Here is a 16,867-nt window from a genome sequence, read left to right on the forward strand (position 1 = left end):
ACAGACAGCTAACAGGTCAGGGCCGGCCCCCCGCCACCAACCCTTGTCCAAAGTGCAGGGTCACTCTGCTGCCCTCTTGGCTTGTAACAATTTTGCAACAGCTGCCACTTGTCTTTGAGGGCAGGGACAGGAGAGGTGTGGGCTACCTGGCCACTGCCCTGGGGCTGTGGTGTCTGCTGTGTCTCTGTCCCATGCACCTGCACGTCCAGGGCTCCTGGGAGAACTTGGGCCATGCTCCTTCCTTGCCCTCTTGAGCTCATTTGTCACCCTGTTGGGTGAGCACAGCCCTAGCTCAGGCCGCTGGGCAAGCCACACCATCCAAAGAGGAGGTCCTCTGCCCCAGGACCCCCACACCACCTCAGGCAAGCCTCCAACTGGTGGGGCCAGCTTTCCACTAGGCAGCCAGGGGCCTAAGCCAGTGGGCCCTTTGCCTTTGAGGCAGGGACTGAGAATGGTGTCAGCACGTGGTCAGGCCCAGAGCCCAGGCCCCCTCCTCTAAGAGGTCCTCCTGGATTCCCTGCTGGAAGGAAGCCAGCCTCATGGTGTTGTGCCTCCCCCTGGATCTGTCTGCTTCGTGGACCCTGAGCCCCTTGAGGGCAGGGGCTGGATCTTAGATGTCACTATCGGTTTCCCAGCAGTGCTTTGTAAACATTAGGCATTCAGTAAATGTAGAGGATAGAGAAGCTGGCAGCAAGACAGTCGTGCATCCTCAGTGCGAATAAGAACACAATGATTTGATTGGTATTAATTACAGCGGTTTAGTATATGATCACTTCCGGTATTAGCAGCTGGCATCACTACGGTGTTAACAGACTGCCATTGAAATACCCTGTCTTTGATCCAGTGCGAGGGGGAGAACTTACTTTACATCAGCACCTGTTCTGATTTTGTGGGCATCCAGAGGTGTATTTTTTTTTTTTTTTTTTTTGTTTGAGACGGAGTCTCGCTCTGTCGCCCAGGCTGGAGTGCAGTGGCCGGATCTCAGCTCACTGCAAGCTCCGCCTCCCGGGTTCACGCTATTCTTCTGCCTCAGCCTCCGGAGGAGCTGGGACTACAGGCGCCCGCCACCGCTCCCCGCTAGTTTTTTGTATTTTTTAGTAGAGACGGGGTTTCACCGTGTTAGCCAGGATGGTCTCGATCTCCTGACCTCGTGATCCACCCGTCTCGGCCTCCCAAAGTGCTGGGATTACAGGCTTGAGCCACTGCGCCCGGCCCAGAGGTGTATTCTTTCTGGATTTCTTTCTGGATTTCCTCCACACCCCTCTTCTGGGTGTCCACTTCTGCCTGGGAATGGGTAACTTGCCCCAGTCCAGAGTCAGGCTGCAGCATCCAGTCTGCCTCCCCCACCAGCTTGCTGTGTGGCCCCCTCCCTTAGCACTGCTGTCCCCAACAGTCACTGGAGGCTGGAATCCCTGCCCTGGGGCCTACATACTGCGCAGTAAAAGAGCCAGTGGCTCCCGGGCCTCTCCCCAAACCTGGGAGGGATCTGGGAGCTCAGGAGAGCAGGACACAGACAGAACAGGAGCCCCTGTCCCTGGGAAGCTGACCCAGGCCTTCTCACCCGCCTCTGAAGGTAGCGAGTGCCCTGTCCCTGGGGGTGAGCAAACTGGGACATGTGCTGAGATGACCTCACCCAAGGAGCCTCCCTGCAATGGACAGGCCCCTGGCCCAAGCTGCTGCTGACCCCACTTTTCCTGCCCACTCTGCCTGTGCATAGCTCCTTTTGGGCGTAGGGAGCTCAGACAGGCTCCAGCAGGCAGGGGTGCCTGGGTTCACTGCAGCAACCCTGAGGCCTCTGTTTCAGAGAGGAGGAAATGAGGGTTGGAGCGGGAGGTTGACTGCCAGGTCGCCTACCGGTAATGGGGCATGGGGTTTATAGCCCTGCTCTGCCACCCTCACAGGGAGCTGCCCACTGGGCTGGCCTAGAAGCCCCCACTGAGCTGGCCAAGAAGCCGCGGCGGTGGGCGGTACGCTCCGCCCAGATCCTGGGCGGCGACATGGGGCTGGCAGCGAGGCCAGGGGGCGGGGGAGGCCTGGGGTTCCGGCCAGGCCACTGCTTGGGAAGCAAGAAGGTGAAGGCACCTCCGCTGGGCCAAGCACTGTTAGGGCCGAGGGGCGCTGCAGCTGACGAGAGGTACTTGGAGGTACACCCCCAGGGAGGGACAAGGCTGGGGCCTCCCCTCTGTGGGCGGGGCTGGGCCTGGCCAGAGCTGGCTGGGATCTCCCTCTGCCTGTGGCTGCAGGGACCATCCAGTTGGGTGAGCAGGACCAGGGCTCACCATATGGGCAGCTGCCTCCCCGCCCCCCGCCGCTCCTCCCCACAACGCCTTCCTGCACCAGGCAAAGGTGCCAGGAGCTCTCCTCGCTTGACCCCCGCCACCCCCTGAGCCTGGGAGAAGGAGGGCGTTCCTGGGTCCCCTGCTTTGCAGTGAGGTTAAGTTGTTGCTCAAGGCCCCAGTCCTGTGACAAAACCCCCACTGTCTGTCTGATCCCAAGCCCAGGGCTGTCCTCAGCCCTCACTCCTGGGACGCTGACTCAGGGGCGGGAGAGAGCTGGAGGGGGCAGGAGAGCGGGTTAATGTGGAGGCAGCTGTTTCCAGGGAGGTAGCAGGCAGGAGGGGCTCCGCGCTGTCTCCACTGGGGCCGCTGCCAGCCCCCAGCCCCCAGTCTGGCAGCCCCGAGAGCCCTGACTGTCCAGAGAGGTGGTGAAGGGGCACGTGGCAGCTTCTGGCGCCAGCAGCCGTTGCGTTGGGCACAGTCAGAAGGAGGAGAGAGACTTTTGCCCAGAGCTGACCAGGTGTACTCTGCCGTGCAGCACCGTGGTGGGGGGTGGGGCGGGGGTGTTCAGCCTTGGAGAACCTTCCTCGGTGCCACTCAAGCTGGCTTTCCCTGGTAGGGCACCACTTCTGGGGGCTCCTAGAAGACTGTGGACCTTCAAGTACCGAAGGTATGTATAGACACGTGCAGGGGGCATGCTTCCTTGTCTGGGGCCACCTCTGCAGGCAGGAGGCAGACAGGCTGACACACTGAGGGCTGAGAGGCTGAGGACAAGCTCCAACCCCTCCTCATTCCCCTCGCCACTCCAAGCAGACTCCCTGCTCCCTCCCTTGGGATAGGGTGCTGGGGCAGGGGATAGAGGGCCGCCCTGACCTGCCTGAGAGCTGGGATCCCCCTTACATCCCCCAGTGTACCTAGGACAGGGTTCTGCACCTCGTCAGGCTTGGGCAGTGCCCACAGTTCAGGTGGGACAGGGTGTGGCAGTGGGTCCTGAGTCCCCCTGGGATGGTCAGAAGAGGGGGCAGGAGAGAGTCCCTGGCATGGCCACATGGAGGCCCTGTGACCCTGGTCACCTCAGGGAGCCTTTCCATGTGTCAGACTCCCCCGCTGTGAAGTCTGTGTCTATAGGTGTTCAACGAGAGTGAACGAACGTGCATAGCATATGGTCCACTCTTGAAAAAGGAGGCTGACTTTCTTAGCTAATTACATCAATCGTTCATACTGATGTAGGTGGCATAGCACTTCACACCTCGGATCACAGCCACATCCCGTTCACTTTTCCTGCAGATCCCAGAAGAGGGCAGTGGAGGTCCATGTTGGGCAGGACACCACCCCAACCCCTCCATTGATGGCTGCTGTGAGACCTTGGTTCTTAACTTCTTAGTTTAAAGAATTTAGGCCGGGCACAGTAGCTCATGCCTGTAATCCCAGCACTTTGGCAGGCCGAGGCACGTGGATCGCCTGAGGTCAGGAGTTCGAGACCAGCCTAGCCAACATGGTGAAACCCTGTCTCTACTAAAGATACAAAAATTAGCCAGGCATGGTGGCGTGCACCTGTAATCCCAGCTACTCAGGAGGCTGAGACGGGAGAATTGCTTGAACCCAGGAGGCAGAGGTTGCAGTGAGCCGAGATCATGCCACTGCGCTCCAGCCTGGATGACAGAGTGAGACCCTTTCTCAAAAAAAAAAAAAAAAGAATTTAAACATGAGACATACAGCAAAAGAGCTGCAGCATGGAGCGATTTATTGCAAAGGAAAAAAAAAATTTTGAAAGTTAGGTGCGGAAAAGACAGTGCAGCACCCTGGGAGAGAGGATCTGGGGGGACTGCTCCTAAGGGTGAGGCAGCGTTGACGATTGCTGGAGAAACCTCCTTTCAGGGAGTCTTCCACAATTATTCATAAGCGGGTGGAAAGAGAGGTTACTAGGAAACATGTGATGGTGGGTCCTCTGGGTGCACATGTGGTAGCTGTACATGTTTGTTCACACGTCACATGTCTCATTAGCATCTTTTTTTTTTTTTTTTTGGAGACAGAGTTTCACTGTTGTTGCCCAGGCTGGAGTGCAATGACGCAGTCTTGGCTCACTGCAGCCTCCACCTCCCAGGTTTAAGCAATTCTCCTATCTCAGCCTCCTGAGTAGCTGGGATTACATGCCTGCACCACCACACCTGTAATGGCTAATGTATTTTTAGTAGAGACGGGGGTTTCTCTATGTTGGTCAGGCTGGTCTGGAACTCCTGACCTCAGGTGATCTGCCTGCCTTGGCCTCCCAAAGTGCTGGAATTACAGGCATGAGCCCCCAAGCCCGGCCTCATTAGCATCTTAAAATCTCCACCCAGGGGTGTGTTTTTTACTGTTAGAATGAGCAAAGGGTCAGTTTGAGGACAGGTGAAATCAATGCGCGCATACCCTCTCCAGGGGAAAGGCCCTACTGCACACAGCTTTGCTTGAACAAGCTCAGTTACAACACAAATGTGGAAGCTGATTGTATTGATTGCACAGTCACCGCAGTTGCTGCATCCCCAGGACATGATGACTCCTTTGACTGCCTGTCCTGCCTCACCCGCACCCAAGGAGACATCCGTTTTCATCAGCGCCTTCTCTCCTGAGAAGGAGGGCTGCCTCTTGCATTATCATTGTTATTGGATTTTTCTGGCTGGGGAGATCTGGGAGGGCTTCCTGAGGGAGGAGGGATTTGGGGTAGGTCAGCTGGGATGGAGCAGAGGGGAGGAAGACCTGTTAACCTAGCTTCTGAGCCCCTGCTCTGCAATCCCAGTGGCCCCAAGGGAGCAGAGCCCAGACACCACATCCTTCATCAGCTTCTGCCTTAGGTCCCACCAAGCTTTGGGGCTGATGAGGGGGCAACACCTCTTGTCTGGGTTTGGGAGGGGCCTGCCCAGGAGGAAGTACTGGCTCCAGGCTTGGGGGTTGGGCACCCCATCTCAAGGCTGCCTGCTGATATCCTGTGGCCACTGCTGTAGCGTCCACAATGCCTCTCCCTCCTCCTGGCTCTCTGTCTGGGAGTGCAAGTGACTCCATCCCTTAACACAGCCCCCGCCTTGCCTTACTGTGCCACCACCACCGCCTTCTCTGGCCACTCCCCCAGGTCCCATCCCCACACCACAGGACCTGGGGTCTGCCCCAGCACAGACCTGTGGGGTCCCAGGGCTGCATGGTCCCTCAGAAGCATCTTGAGCTCTGAAAGGGCTCTTGAGGCTGGCGGGACAGCCCCCTCCCAGCCCCGGCCTCTCGCTCTCTGCGACCTGGGGGTGAGTGTCCCTGAGACCAGAGCTCCTCCTTTCCAGCTGTTGGTCCTCTGTTCTCAGTCCCCTCCCCGTCCTCCCTGCCCGGCCTCATGGGGCAGCCCGCTTTCCTCAGGTCTTACTTTGGACCTCTGCCAGCCACGTCAACCACTCTTCTCTGCCTCCCCTTGTGGCCCCGACCCCCACTCCTACCCAGAGCTTGGCGCTCCCTGTCTTTTCTGTGGGCTGGCAGAGACCTGTCCTCACCATGGTTGCCCCTGGGCACTGACAGAGCCTGCTGCATACCAGGTCCTTAAAAATACACACAGAATGAATGAATGAATAAATGAATGAATGCATGCATGACACGGGGAAGCGGCAGAAGGAAGGTCCTGGGAGGTAACACCGTAGGGCCCTTATTCCCCTGGGTACTCAGCACAGCCCCCGCCATGTCCCCTCTGCACCCCACCCAGCTCTGATTCTCTCCCCAGCTCCCTGCTGTGCTGAGGCCCGGAGCCCCCATGGCCTCACTGAGCCGAGCCCTACGTGTGGCTGCTGCCCGCCCTCGCCAGAGCCCTACCCGGGGCCTGGGGCCATGTAACCTGTCCAGCGCATCTGGTCCCACAGCTGAGAAGAGTGTGCCGTATCAGCGGACCCTGAAGGAGGGACAAGGCACCTCGGTGGTGGCCCAAGGCCCGAGCCGACCCCTGCCCAGCACAGCCAACGTGGTGGTCATTGGTGGAGGCAGCTTGGGCTGCCAGACCCTGTACCACCTGGCCAAGATGGGCATGAGTGGGGCGGTGCTGCTGGAGCGGGAGCGGCTGACCTCTGGGACCACCTGGCACACGGCAGGTAGGGATCAGGGGCCAGGTAGGGGCAGGGAGGGATAGGACATAGCGAAGGGCCACAGTCCCTTGCTAGCTGAGACAGTTCTGGGTTCACAACCACCAGCCTGGGGAAGAGACCCTGGGGAAAGGTGCTTGGCCAATTTGCAGATGGGTGGAGCTGGGGGTACCGCTTGCCCTCTGAGTCTCTCAAGAGCTGTGGTGGGAGGAGGAAGTAGATGCTGCTTGTGTGGCCTGGAGAGTGAAGCTGGGACCAAGGCTGGAAACTCGAGGCAGCTGTCCAGAGGGCAGAAGCCCCTTTCCTGGACAGAGCCACCAGGATTGAGGGTATCCCAGGGAGTGGAGCAGGACAGACGGAGACCTTTGGGGGTGAAGCAGACCTGTGTCCTCCATGAGCACCAGAGGCTTCTACAGTTCTCATTCTCCTAACTAGCCAGTGGGCATATATTAAGCACCTATGGTGTGCATGTCCCAGGACAGCCAACCTTCTGCCTTCACCCTTTCAACCATGGGTGTCCCGGTAAACTGGATCTGCTGACTTGCAGTGTTGGCCAATTTCTGTGGTATAAACACTCCCACCTTGGCCAATAGCAAGCCACCAGTATGAGGTCACTGACTGTGGAGCTGGGAAGAGTTGGGCTTCCCTGGGCTCCTGAGAGCTGATGCGAGCCGGCTCCCACATGCCACTGCTCCAACCCTTGCTCTTGCCTTCTCACCGGCCCCTAGCTGGGCTGTCATAGCCCCTTCCCTGACACTTCATCAGCCACACCCCTGGCCTGCCACCTCTCAGACTCAGCTGCTGGAGGGCAGCCTTTGTTGGGAAGAGTGCAGATTTAGGCTTCATTCAGTAGTGGGTTGGTGTCCTGGTGCCCCCACTCACCTGCTCTGTGACCTTGGCCACAGAACTGTTGGTACCACTTGAACTTGATCGATAAGAGAATCACACCCTCCTCATAGGACGACAGGCTTAGCACGGGGCTTGGCACACAGTAGGTGCTCCAAAAATGGGGGCCTTTGCTATGTCACTCTCTGAGCTGCCGAAGGGCGAGACCTCCCTCACATTCATCTTGGTCCCCTTATTTCCTGCTCAACAACCTCTCCAGGCCCCCCAGGGCCTGCAGAGAAAGACACCCATGGTTCAATATGAGGGTATCCCCAGATATTCGTAGGGGGAAGTAGGTGCAGTCCCCTCCCTGGGGAATGATGGCACCCACCCTCCCGGGCAGGCCTGCTGTGGCAGCTGCGACCCAGTGACGTGGAGGTGGAGCTTCTGGCCCACACTCGGCGTGTGGTGAGCCGGGAGCTGGAGGAGGAGACGGGACTACACACGGGCTGGATCCAGAACGGGGGCCTCTTCATCGCGTCCAACCGGCAGCGCCTGGATGAGTACAAGAGGCTCATGTCGGTGTGTGCTGCCCTGCGGGGGGCAAAGGGGAGGACTTGGGTGGGTGGGTGCACTCCTTGGGGGGTCATATTGGTGGGTGCACACCCTGTGGGGTTAGGGTGGGCTCCCTGTGAGGATGGAGGTACGGAGGGCTCATGTCCGTGTGCGCATCCCCTGAGGGGCTGGGGGTGGGGGGCTTGTGTGGATGAGTCTGCTTCCTGCGGGGTCGGGGGTGGGGCTCATGTCGGTGGGCACCCTTCTGCCACGAGAGAGAGGACATGCCACAGGGAAGGAGCCCTGGCAGGTGACAGATCTGGGTTCCAGCCCTAGCGCTGCCCCTCGCTGGCTGTGCCACCTGGAGAAAGTGATTTTGCCAGGCTTCATTCAGAATTCCCAGACAGAGAATCTGATTGGCTCAGCTCTTCCCTGTCTCAGTGGTCCACGCCTGAGGACACTGATTGGCTGTTCTTGGGCCAATCAAATGTAGGGGCGTGGTCTATCTGACAGTCTGAAACTGACTGGAAAACTTCTCAGGCTCAAAGTATTAGACTTGTGGGGTTATTAATTTTATATAATAGATACTTTGTGTCGGGCACTGGTCTAAGTTCTTTGTCAGTGACATACACTATTCTCACCCCCACTTCACTTGGGTGAACCTGAAGCGACTTTGCCCCAGGTTGGTCACACAGCTGGTGAGGGTCGGATTGGCACGGGGGCCTGGCCCTGGAGTCTGCCTCAATGGAGTATCCCCTGCTCCTTAACTCTTATGCTGAAGCGGATTCAAGGGACAGGCTCCGAAGCCGTGGGGACCGGCTAAGGCTTCTGGGAGAAAGTGAGGCTGGGGTTTGCGGTGGATGCCCAGCTGGGGAGGGAGTGGCCCAGGGGTCTGCTTCCCACGGACTCAGTTAATCTCCCTGGGTCCTCCCAGCTGGGCAAGGCGTATGGTGTGGAATCCCACGTGCTGAGCCCGGCAGAGACCAAGACTCTGTACCCGCTGATGAATGTGGACGACCTCTACGGAACCCTGTATGTGCCGCACGACGGTACCATGGACCCTGCTGGCACCTGTAGCACCCTCGCCAGGGCAGCTTCTGCCCGAGGAGCACAGGTACTGATGGCCACCCGGCTCTGGGTCTCCTGCTCCCAGCCCACTCCTCCTGCCTTAGAACCCTGAGAGCAGAAGGCAAGAGAACAGGAGCCATTCTCTGACTGCTGTGTGACTTGGGGCCAGTGAGGACCTCTCTGAGCCTTCTGGTCCACTCCTGCCAAGGGGAGGCTATGCCTTCGGTCTGTTCACAGACATCAGGTCATGCCATGGGTGCACCCATTTCTCTGCTGCACAAGCAAATTGTCTCAAAAGCCCTTCTTATAATTTGTATCTGCATTTATCTCAACTCCGCACATCTTTGTAGAACAATTTTAAGAAGACGCATAAGCAAAAAAGAAGTCAAAATCACACAGCAGTAACTAATATTGACATTTTAGTATGTTTTACTCCAAATATTTTTCTATGAAAATATATATGTATACAAAATAGAACCAAGCTGCTGTTGTTTTGTGACTTTTTTTTTTTTTAACCAAACAGTAGACTGCAAACATCTTTCCATTAATCAAGTATCTTGCTTTTAAAAAAAAAAAGTCAGTTACTTTTCCACATTATGAAAAGAGGGTTTCCCCAACAAGTCAAGTGAAAGAATTTGCCCAACTTTCAAGTTCTCCAAGTCAAGGCATGGATGGGTCTAGTTTTCTGGTGCTGTGGTCATCCCGTTTCCCTGACAGTATCACAGGGGGCCTGCTGCTAGCAGAAACAGTGTCCCCAGGTCCCCTCTGGGAGGAGAGGTTGGTTGAAGAGGGGTGGTAAGCAACCCCAGGGAGTCCCGTGGAGTTTTAGAAGCAGTTCCTCTCAATCCCAGGTCATTGAGAACTGCCCAGTGACCGGCATTCGTGTGTGGACAGATGATTTTGGAGTGCGGCGGGTCGCAGGTGTAGAGACTCAACACGGTTCCATCCAGACGCCCTGCGTGGTCAACTGTGCAGGTGGGAGTAGCGTTTCTCCTGACTCCTGTGTGGCTGTGCCGGCTGCTCCCTAAATCTGCTCCCACCTCTGCAGGGCTTCTTTCTGGGGTGGGGAGCCCCTGCGAGGGCAGACAGGTCTGCAGAGGCAGCCTGTGCACACCTGAGAGGCAGCTCCCACCAGGTGTCAGCAGAGCTGAGCTGTCTGTGCTCTGCCCGCAGGAGTGTGGGCAAGTGCTGTGGGCCGGATGGCTGGAGTCAAGGTCCCACTGGTGGCCATGCACCATGCCTATGTCGTCACCGAGCGCATCGAGGGGATTCAGGTAGGTGGACAGCCCCGGGTTCTGTGTCAGTCTGTGGGGGGCACAGAGACCTGGCTCTGAATCCCAGCTCGAACCCAGGTGGTGCGACCCTAGTGGGCTCCCTCACTGCCCCAAGCCTTAGTCACCTCATTTGTGAAATGGGGATTGTAACACGGAGTGTTTCCAGGTGGTGTGAAGATTAAACTAGGGAGCACAGGGGTATCCCTGATGAGGCTGACCCCCTTGTTCCTCAGGGCCTGGTCTCTCCTTGATGCCCAGAACACAGCCCAGCCTGTCCTGCATGGTGCAGGAGGCCTAGCTTTTTGTCATGTTCTGTGCCCAGGAGTTTCAGGGAAGCCCCAAATGTTTGCACGCTCCCAGTGTGCCTGGGGTGCCTGTTTCAGAGGGTGCTGGTTCCTGGCATGAAGAACCTCTCTGAGAGCCTTCTGCCAAGGGAGGTTGGGGGCCTGGGTGCACCTGCTGGCACCTGGGTGCCTCCTGCCCTCTCTTCTCTCTTCTCTCCTGTCCTCAACCCCTCCCTCCCATGGTGGTGGCTGGGAGCTTCCTGCCGCCTTGTTACTGACTATCCTCTTTCATCATGTGACCCTCCCTTACTCTTTCCTCTCTCTGTCCAGCCCTCCGTCTCTCCATCCGTCTCTCCATCCATCTACTCCTGTATCTATCCACGCCTTCTCCTATTTATTCCCTCATCCCTCTACCCATCTCCCTTCCCTTCGTCCATTCCTCCCTCCACTCATTCCCTCCCTCTATTCATCTTGCCATCTCTCCATCCATTCTTCCCTCCTCCATCTCTCCATCCATCTATTCATCTATTTATCCACATGTTCACCTGTCCATCCCTTCTTTCATATATCCTTCCATCCACCCACCCACTCAACCTTCTACACATCAATCCCTCCCTCCCTCTCCCCCTGCCCTTCCTCCAGCATCCACCTACATATTCATCCAACCATTCACATTCCATCGAACCCTCCCTGCATCAGACATTGATGGCGTGAGCTCGGTGTTTCAGACCTTGTTTTAGAAGCTGTGGCCATAACACAGACAGAGATCTAATTCTTGCTGGGTACGGTTGGGGGGGAGGTACAGACAAGTATACATGCAATTCCAGAACATGCTGATAAGGGTTCCGATGGGGACTCAGGGGCTACAGGAATTCCCAGCCCTAGTGGACCAGGGGAGGCTCCCTGGAGGAGGTGGCTGCATCTAGGTGAGGCTCTTAAGGGTGGCATGGTGGATAAGAAGCATGCACAGAGCGTGCATGGCAGTCGGGACCTGCAGGCCGTTCAGACAGCCAGGGCCAGAGGCTGTGGGGCAGGGTCAATGTGAGGACAGACTGCCCTTGTTTAGGGTCAGGGCCAGTGAGAGGGAAGCCTGGGCCCCTGAGCGGGGAGCTTTGTCCCTGGGGGCTACCCATCACCACCCTTTGCCAGCCTGGCTTCCCTGTGGTCACCGGGGAGGTGCCAGGCTTGGTTGCTTCATAGACCAGGGCGGTGAAGAGGGTGGGGAAATGGGTCCCAGTGGGCTCCTGCCTCTGACTCCAGTGCACTGGCAAGCCACGCCCCACTGGACACAAGACCCCTTATTCATAGAATGAGTCTAACTCCAGCAAAAGCCCACTGCGGGTGGCTGGTGCCACGTGCCGGGTTAGGGACTAAGAGTAGTCACATGGTGGGTGTCAGAGCTGAGTGCTGAGGCCTCGTCCCTGGCTCCAGGTCCCTGGGGAGAGCCTCTTCCCCTAGGTGGCCACCAGGGGTCACGCTCAGGCTGCAGTGGGCTCCTGGAGGGCGGGCAGAGCTGTGTCCTGGGACTTCAGGGAGGGTGGCCACAGAGTGTCCACCAAGCCCAGGACTGTGGCTCCATCCTCCATCCCTAATTCCTCCCAAGGCCTGCCTTTGTGGTGCCTTTCCAGGGAAGAAGCAAGGCAAAGTTGGCCTAGGTCCCTGCAGCTGCCTCCTCTTGTATATGTCAAGATTCAAGCAAAGCTAGCGGGTGTTACTTACAAAGCCAGTCCCGATCCCAGCATGCCTCTGGTACCAGAGCACAGGAAAAGGGCCACCAGCCCCAGCAGCTCCGAGATGTGGTAGGAGAAAAGTGGAGCTATGGGGCTTCGCACAAAGCCCCGCATGTTCCTCTGACACCTGGCCACGTGCAGGTGCCCGGAAGTTGGCTCTTCCAGAGGCTGCCGCTGGGCAGTTGGTGTGAATCTGAGGAAGGAGCCAGGCCGCCGGCCCTGACCTGCCCACCTGCTGTGGTCTGACCCCTGGGTGGGCCACAGAACAAGGCAGGGGGCCCTGTCTTGGGTGCATGCCACCTGTGCAGCCCATTTCCATCTGCTCAGGAAGCTCTCCAGGTGTGGCAGCCTTGTGCAGCCGGACACTGTCCACCCTGATCAGACACAGCCACACACATCGGGGCCTGGGGGCTCCGGCTGGCAGGTGAGGGCTCAGGTCTCACGCGTAGTTCATCTTTCTTCTTGGGTGGCCAGAGGGTTGTGTGGCCCCAAGGATCTCCCTTTTCTGAGGATCTGTCCCAGGCCTGGGTCCTAGAGAGCTCTGCCCACAGCTTCCTTTGTGGCCAGGGCTCATCTCTTCCCTCTGAGCTGTCGTTGAAGCAGGTGGCCCGGGTGCTCTTAGGCGATCTCACATTTGTGCTCCGGCATCCTTTTGCAGCAGCAAGGAGTGGCTTCTCCATCAAGGGGTAGAGTCGTGGGTAAGAGCCCGGGTGCTGGGTTTAAACGCTGACTCCTCCATTACCCAGGCTGGACAAGTCTGTCACCACTCTGAACCTTGGTTCCCTTTTCCACAAAATGGGTAATAACCATCCCTACTGCCTCAGGCTGTGTTGCGGGAAGGACAGAGTGATGCAGCTGGGCGTGGTGCCTGGCATACAGCAGGTGCTGGTGAGGAGGTAGCTGTGCGATGACAAGGACAAGGACAGAGGGGTGTGGAGTCATTGCCAGCTGGAGCTTCGGAGAAAGATCGCAGAGGGCAGGAGCAATAAGGCAGGGCTCGGATGGAAGAAAGAGGCAGATGGAAGGCATGGGCTGAGGTCAGGAGGCAGGGAGTCAGTGGCACCAGGGCCAGACTGGAGACAGCCAGAGCAGGAGGCTGCTGCCTGGAGAGAAAGGCCAGGGCTCCACTGGCCGCTGATGATGAACTGGGAACTCCGCTGGGTGCTCAGAGGTAGTAGGGTCTGTGCAAGGGGCAGGAAAGTCCAGACATGGATCCTGCTGGGACAAGCGTCAGGGGCTTCCCTGGCCACCAGGTGTCCCCACTGTCCTGCTCTATGGAGCTCTGGGGCTGGCTTTGTTTTTAAAGTAGTAGTGCTGGTAGAGGTTAGGATATGACTATTATTATTATCATTGGTTGAGACAGGGTCTCACTCTGTTTCCCAGGCTGGACTGCAGTGGCACGAGCATAGCTCACTGCAGCCTCAACCTCCTGGGCTCAAGCAATCCTCCCACCTCCGCCTCCCGAGTAGCTGGGACTACAGGCACATGCCACCACTCCTGGCTAATTTGTGTATTTTTTATAGAGACGAGATTTTGCTATGTTGCCCAGGCTGGTCTCAAACTGCTCAAACAGTCCTCCTGCCTCAGCCTCCTAAAGTCCTGGGATTACAGGTGTGAGCCACTTCGCCCGGCTATTATTATTTTTAAACAGTGCTCAGTTACTGGGAACTTCTATGTGCTACCTGACAAGGATCCCTTGATGCAGATACTCTCATTCCAATGAACAGGACTCCTGGGATCCCGGCAGAGAGGGAGGGAGCATCTGCCAGAATGTCCCTTCTGGTCTCTGCACATCCCCTTTTCTGCTCTCAGAGGCTGGGCAGGGGTCACATCTCCTGTGCTCATCTCCAATTCAGGGGCAGGTGACAGAGGGATTAAGAGAAGGCTGTTCTTTGCGTGCAAAGGAGCCGCAGTGGCGGTGGATGTCATGCCTGCTTGCTTTCTAAATCGTCTTGTTTTGTTTGGTTTGTTTATTGGTTAAATCAGCAGTTCCTGTCTGCCATATTATGATTTTGTAAACATTGTTTTTTTGTTTGTTTTGTTTTGTTTTGAGACAAAGTCTCACTTTGTTGCCCAGGCTGGAGTACAGTGGCACAGTCTCAGCTCACTGCAACCTCTGCCTCCTGGGTTCAAGCAATTCTCGTGCCTCAGCCTCCCATGTAGCTGAGATTACAGGCATCCATCACCACACTCAGCTGATTTTTTTTTTTTTTTTTTTGTATTTCAGTAGAGATGGGGTTTCACCATGTTGCCAAGGCTGGTCTCGAACTCTTGACCTCAGGCAATCCACCCATCTTGGCCTTCCAAAGTGCTAGGATTACAGGCGTGGGCCACCATGCCCAGCTGATTATGTAAACATTGTTAATGCCTGATCATGTAGTGTCCAACTTTTTGTGTTTCTTGGAGTTATTAATAGTTTTTGCCTCAGCTGCTCAGTTTCCTCTGTAACTGTTGTGTGTGTGTGTGTGTGTGTGTGTGTGTGTAACATTATCCTCATGACCCAAAACCCATACCTGTTATCAATCACTCCCCATTTCCCACCCTATCCCCAGACTTAGGCAATCCCAAATTTGATTTCTGCCTGGATGGAGTTTCCTGTTTTGGACATTTAGTATAAATGGAATCGCGCGATGTCTGGCTTCTTTCGCGTGGTGTGTTTTGACGATTTGTCCATGTAGTACATGTATCAGTATTTCATACTTTTTTGCAGCTGAATAATACTCCATTGTATGGATAGAATGCACTTTATTTATTCATTCACCCACTGGTGGACATTTGGTGTTTCTCATTTCTGGTTATTTTGAATAGTGCTGCTGTGAACATCCATATGCATGTTTTTGTGGGGACCTATGTTGTTATTTCTCTTGAGTTTATACAAGTTGAACACCCCAAATCTGAAACTCCAAAATGCTCCAAAATCTAACACTTTTTGAATTCTTAACATGATGCTCAAAAGAAATGCTCACTGGAGTATTTTGGATTTTGATTTTTGGTTTGGGGATGCTCAACAGGTAATGCAAATATCCAATAATGCAAATATCCAAAATCCCCAAAAATAAAAAATGTGAAATACTGCTGTTCCCAAGCATTTCAGATAAGGAACACTCAATATATACATTGGAGTGGAATTACTGAATCATATGGTAACTCTATTTAACATTTCAACGAACTATCAGACTATTTTCCAAAGAGGCTGTACCATTTTACATTCCCACCAGTGAGGTATACTGAGGGGTTCCAGTTCCCCTTCATCTTCACCAACTGTTGTTATTTTTTGTCTTTTTTAATGCCGGTTATCCTAGAAGGTGTGAGGTGGTGTCTCACTGTGGGTTTGATTTGCATTTCCCTAATGACTAATGATGTGGAGCCTCTTTTCGTGTGCTTATTGATTTATTTGTATATCTTCTTTGGAGAAAGGTTTACTCAGACACTTTGCCCATTTAAAAATAGGTTTGCTTGGCTGGGTGCGGTGGCTCATGCCTGTAATCCCAGCACTTTGGGAGGCCGAGGTAGGAGGATCATGAGGTCAGGAGATCAAGACCATCCTGGCTAACATGGTGAAATCCCGTCTCTACGAAAAATACAAAAAATTAGCCGGGCGTGGTGGCGGGCACCTGTAGTCCCAGATACTCGGGAGGCTGAGGCAGGAGAATGGTGTGAACCTGGGAGGTGGAGCTTGCAGTGAGCCGCGGTAGTGCCACTGCACTCTAGCCTGGGCTACAGAGTGAGACTCTGACTAAAAAAAAAATCTTTGCGTAGGATTTCCTTAAATATTCTGGATACAGGTCCTTTGTTATGTATATGATTTATGAATATTTTCTTCTATTCAGTGGTTGAAACTTCTATTCAGTGGTTGTCTTTTCATTTTCTTTTTTTCTCTCAGAATCCAGAAGTCATACATAACTTTTCACTTTTATTTATGGTAGGGTTTGTAGCACAAGTTTTAAATTTTAATAATGTCCAATTCATCTCTTTTTTTCCCCTTTTGTCATTTGTGCTCTTGGTGTCATATTTAAGAAGACATTTCCCAACCCAAGACTATAAAGATTTACTTCTAATATTTTCTTTTAAGGATTTTATAGTTTTAGCTCTTATACTTATGTCTGTAATCCATCTTGAGTTAAATTTTGTACATGGCGTGAGGTAGGGGTCCAACTGCATTCTTTTGCATGTGGCTATCCAGTTGTCCCAGCAACATTTTTTGAGAAGTCTGCTTTCCCCCAAGGAATTGTCTTAGCACCCTTGTTGAAAATCATTAACTCTGAAGAAGAAGGTTTATTTCTCGACTCTCACTTCTAATTCATTGATCTGTAGGTCTATCCTTATTTAGTACCTCACTGTCTTGATTATATAGCTTTGCAGTAAGTTTGGAATCAAGAAGTGTGAATCCTCCAACTTTGTTTTTCCTTTCCAAAATTGTTTTGAGTATTCTTGGTCCTTTGCATCTCTGTATGAACTTTAGGGTCAGCTATTTAATTTCTTCAAAGAAACTAGCTGAGATTCTGACAGGCATTGTGTTGAAGCCATAGATCAATTTGGGGTGTGTTGTCACCTTAACAAAAATAAGTCTTTCATTTCATGAACATGAAATGTCTTTCTATTTATTTAGGTCTTCTTTAATTTCTTTCAAAAGTATTTTCTAGTTTTTAGAGTACAAGTTTTGCAATTCTTTTGTCAAATTTGTTCCTAAGTGTATTTATTTTTTTTGATGGTATTGTAAATGAAATTATTTCTTATATTCCTTTTCAGATTATTCAATGCTAGTGTATA

The 16,867-nt window shown here is 54.2% G+C and overlaps 1 protein-coding gene across 1 annotated transcript in view; it reads left to right on the plus strand.

The window, feature by feature from the left end:
- Positions 1-2,050: 2,050 nt before the first annotated feature.
- Positions 2,051-16,867, plus strand: part of SARDH (sarcosine dehydrogenase) — an 80,564-nt gene continuing 65,747 nt past the window's right edge. Inside the window, exons 1-7 of the mRNA XM_023189019.1 lie at positions 2,051-2,134; positions 2,896-2,946; positions 6,010-6,370; positions 7,590-7,768; positions 8,676-8,855; positions 9,661-9,784; positions 9,983-10,083. Of these exons, the coding sequence (XP_023044787.1) occupies positions 6,040-6,370; positions 7,590-7,768; positions 8,676-8,855; positions 9,661-9,784; positions 9,983-10,083 (915 nt within the window). The 5' untranslated portion in view covers positions 2,051-2,134; positions 2,896-2,946; positions 6,010-6,039. The remainder of the gene's footprint in view (positions 2,135-2,895; positions 2,947-6,009; positions 6,371-7,589; positions 7,769-8,675; positions 8,856-9,660; positions 9,785-9,982; positions 10,084-16,867) is intronic.

The sequence above is a fragment of the Piliocolobus tephrosceles genome, chromosome 14, assembly GCF_002776525.5.
Source record: "Piliocolobus tephrosceles isolate RC106 chromosome 14, ASM277652v3, whole genome shotgun sequence".
Classification (NCBI taxonomy): domain Eukaryota; kingdom Metazoa; phylum Chordata; class Mammalia; order Primates; family Cercopithecidae; genus Piliocolobus; species Piliocolobus tephrosceles.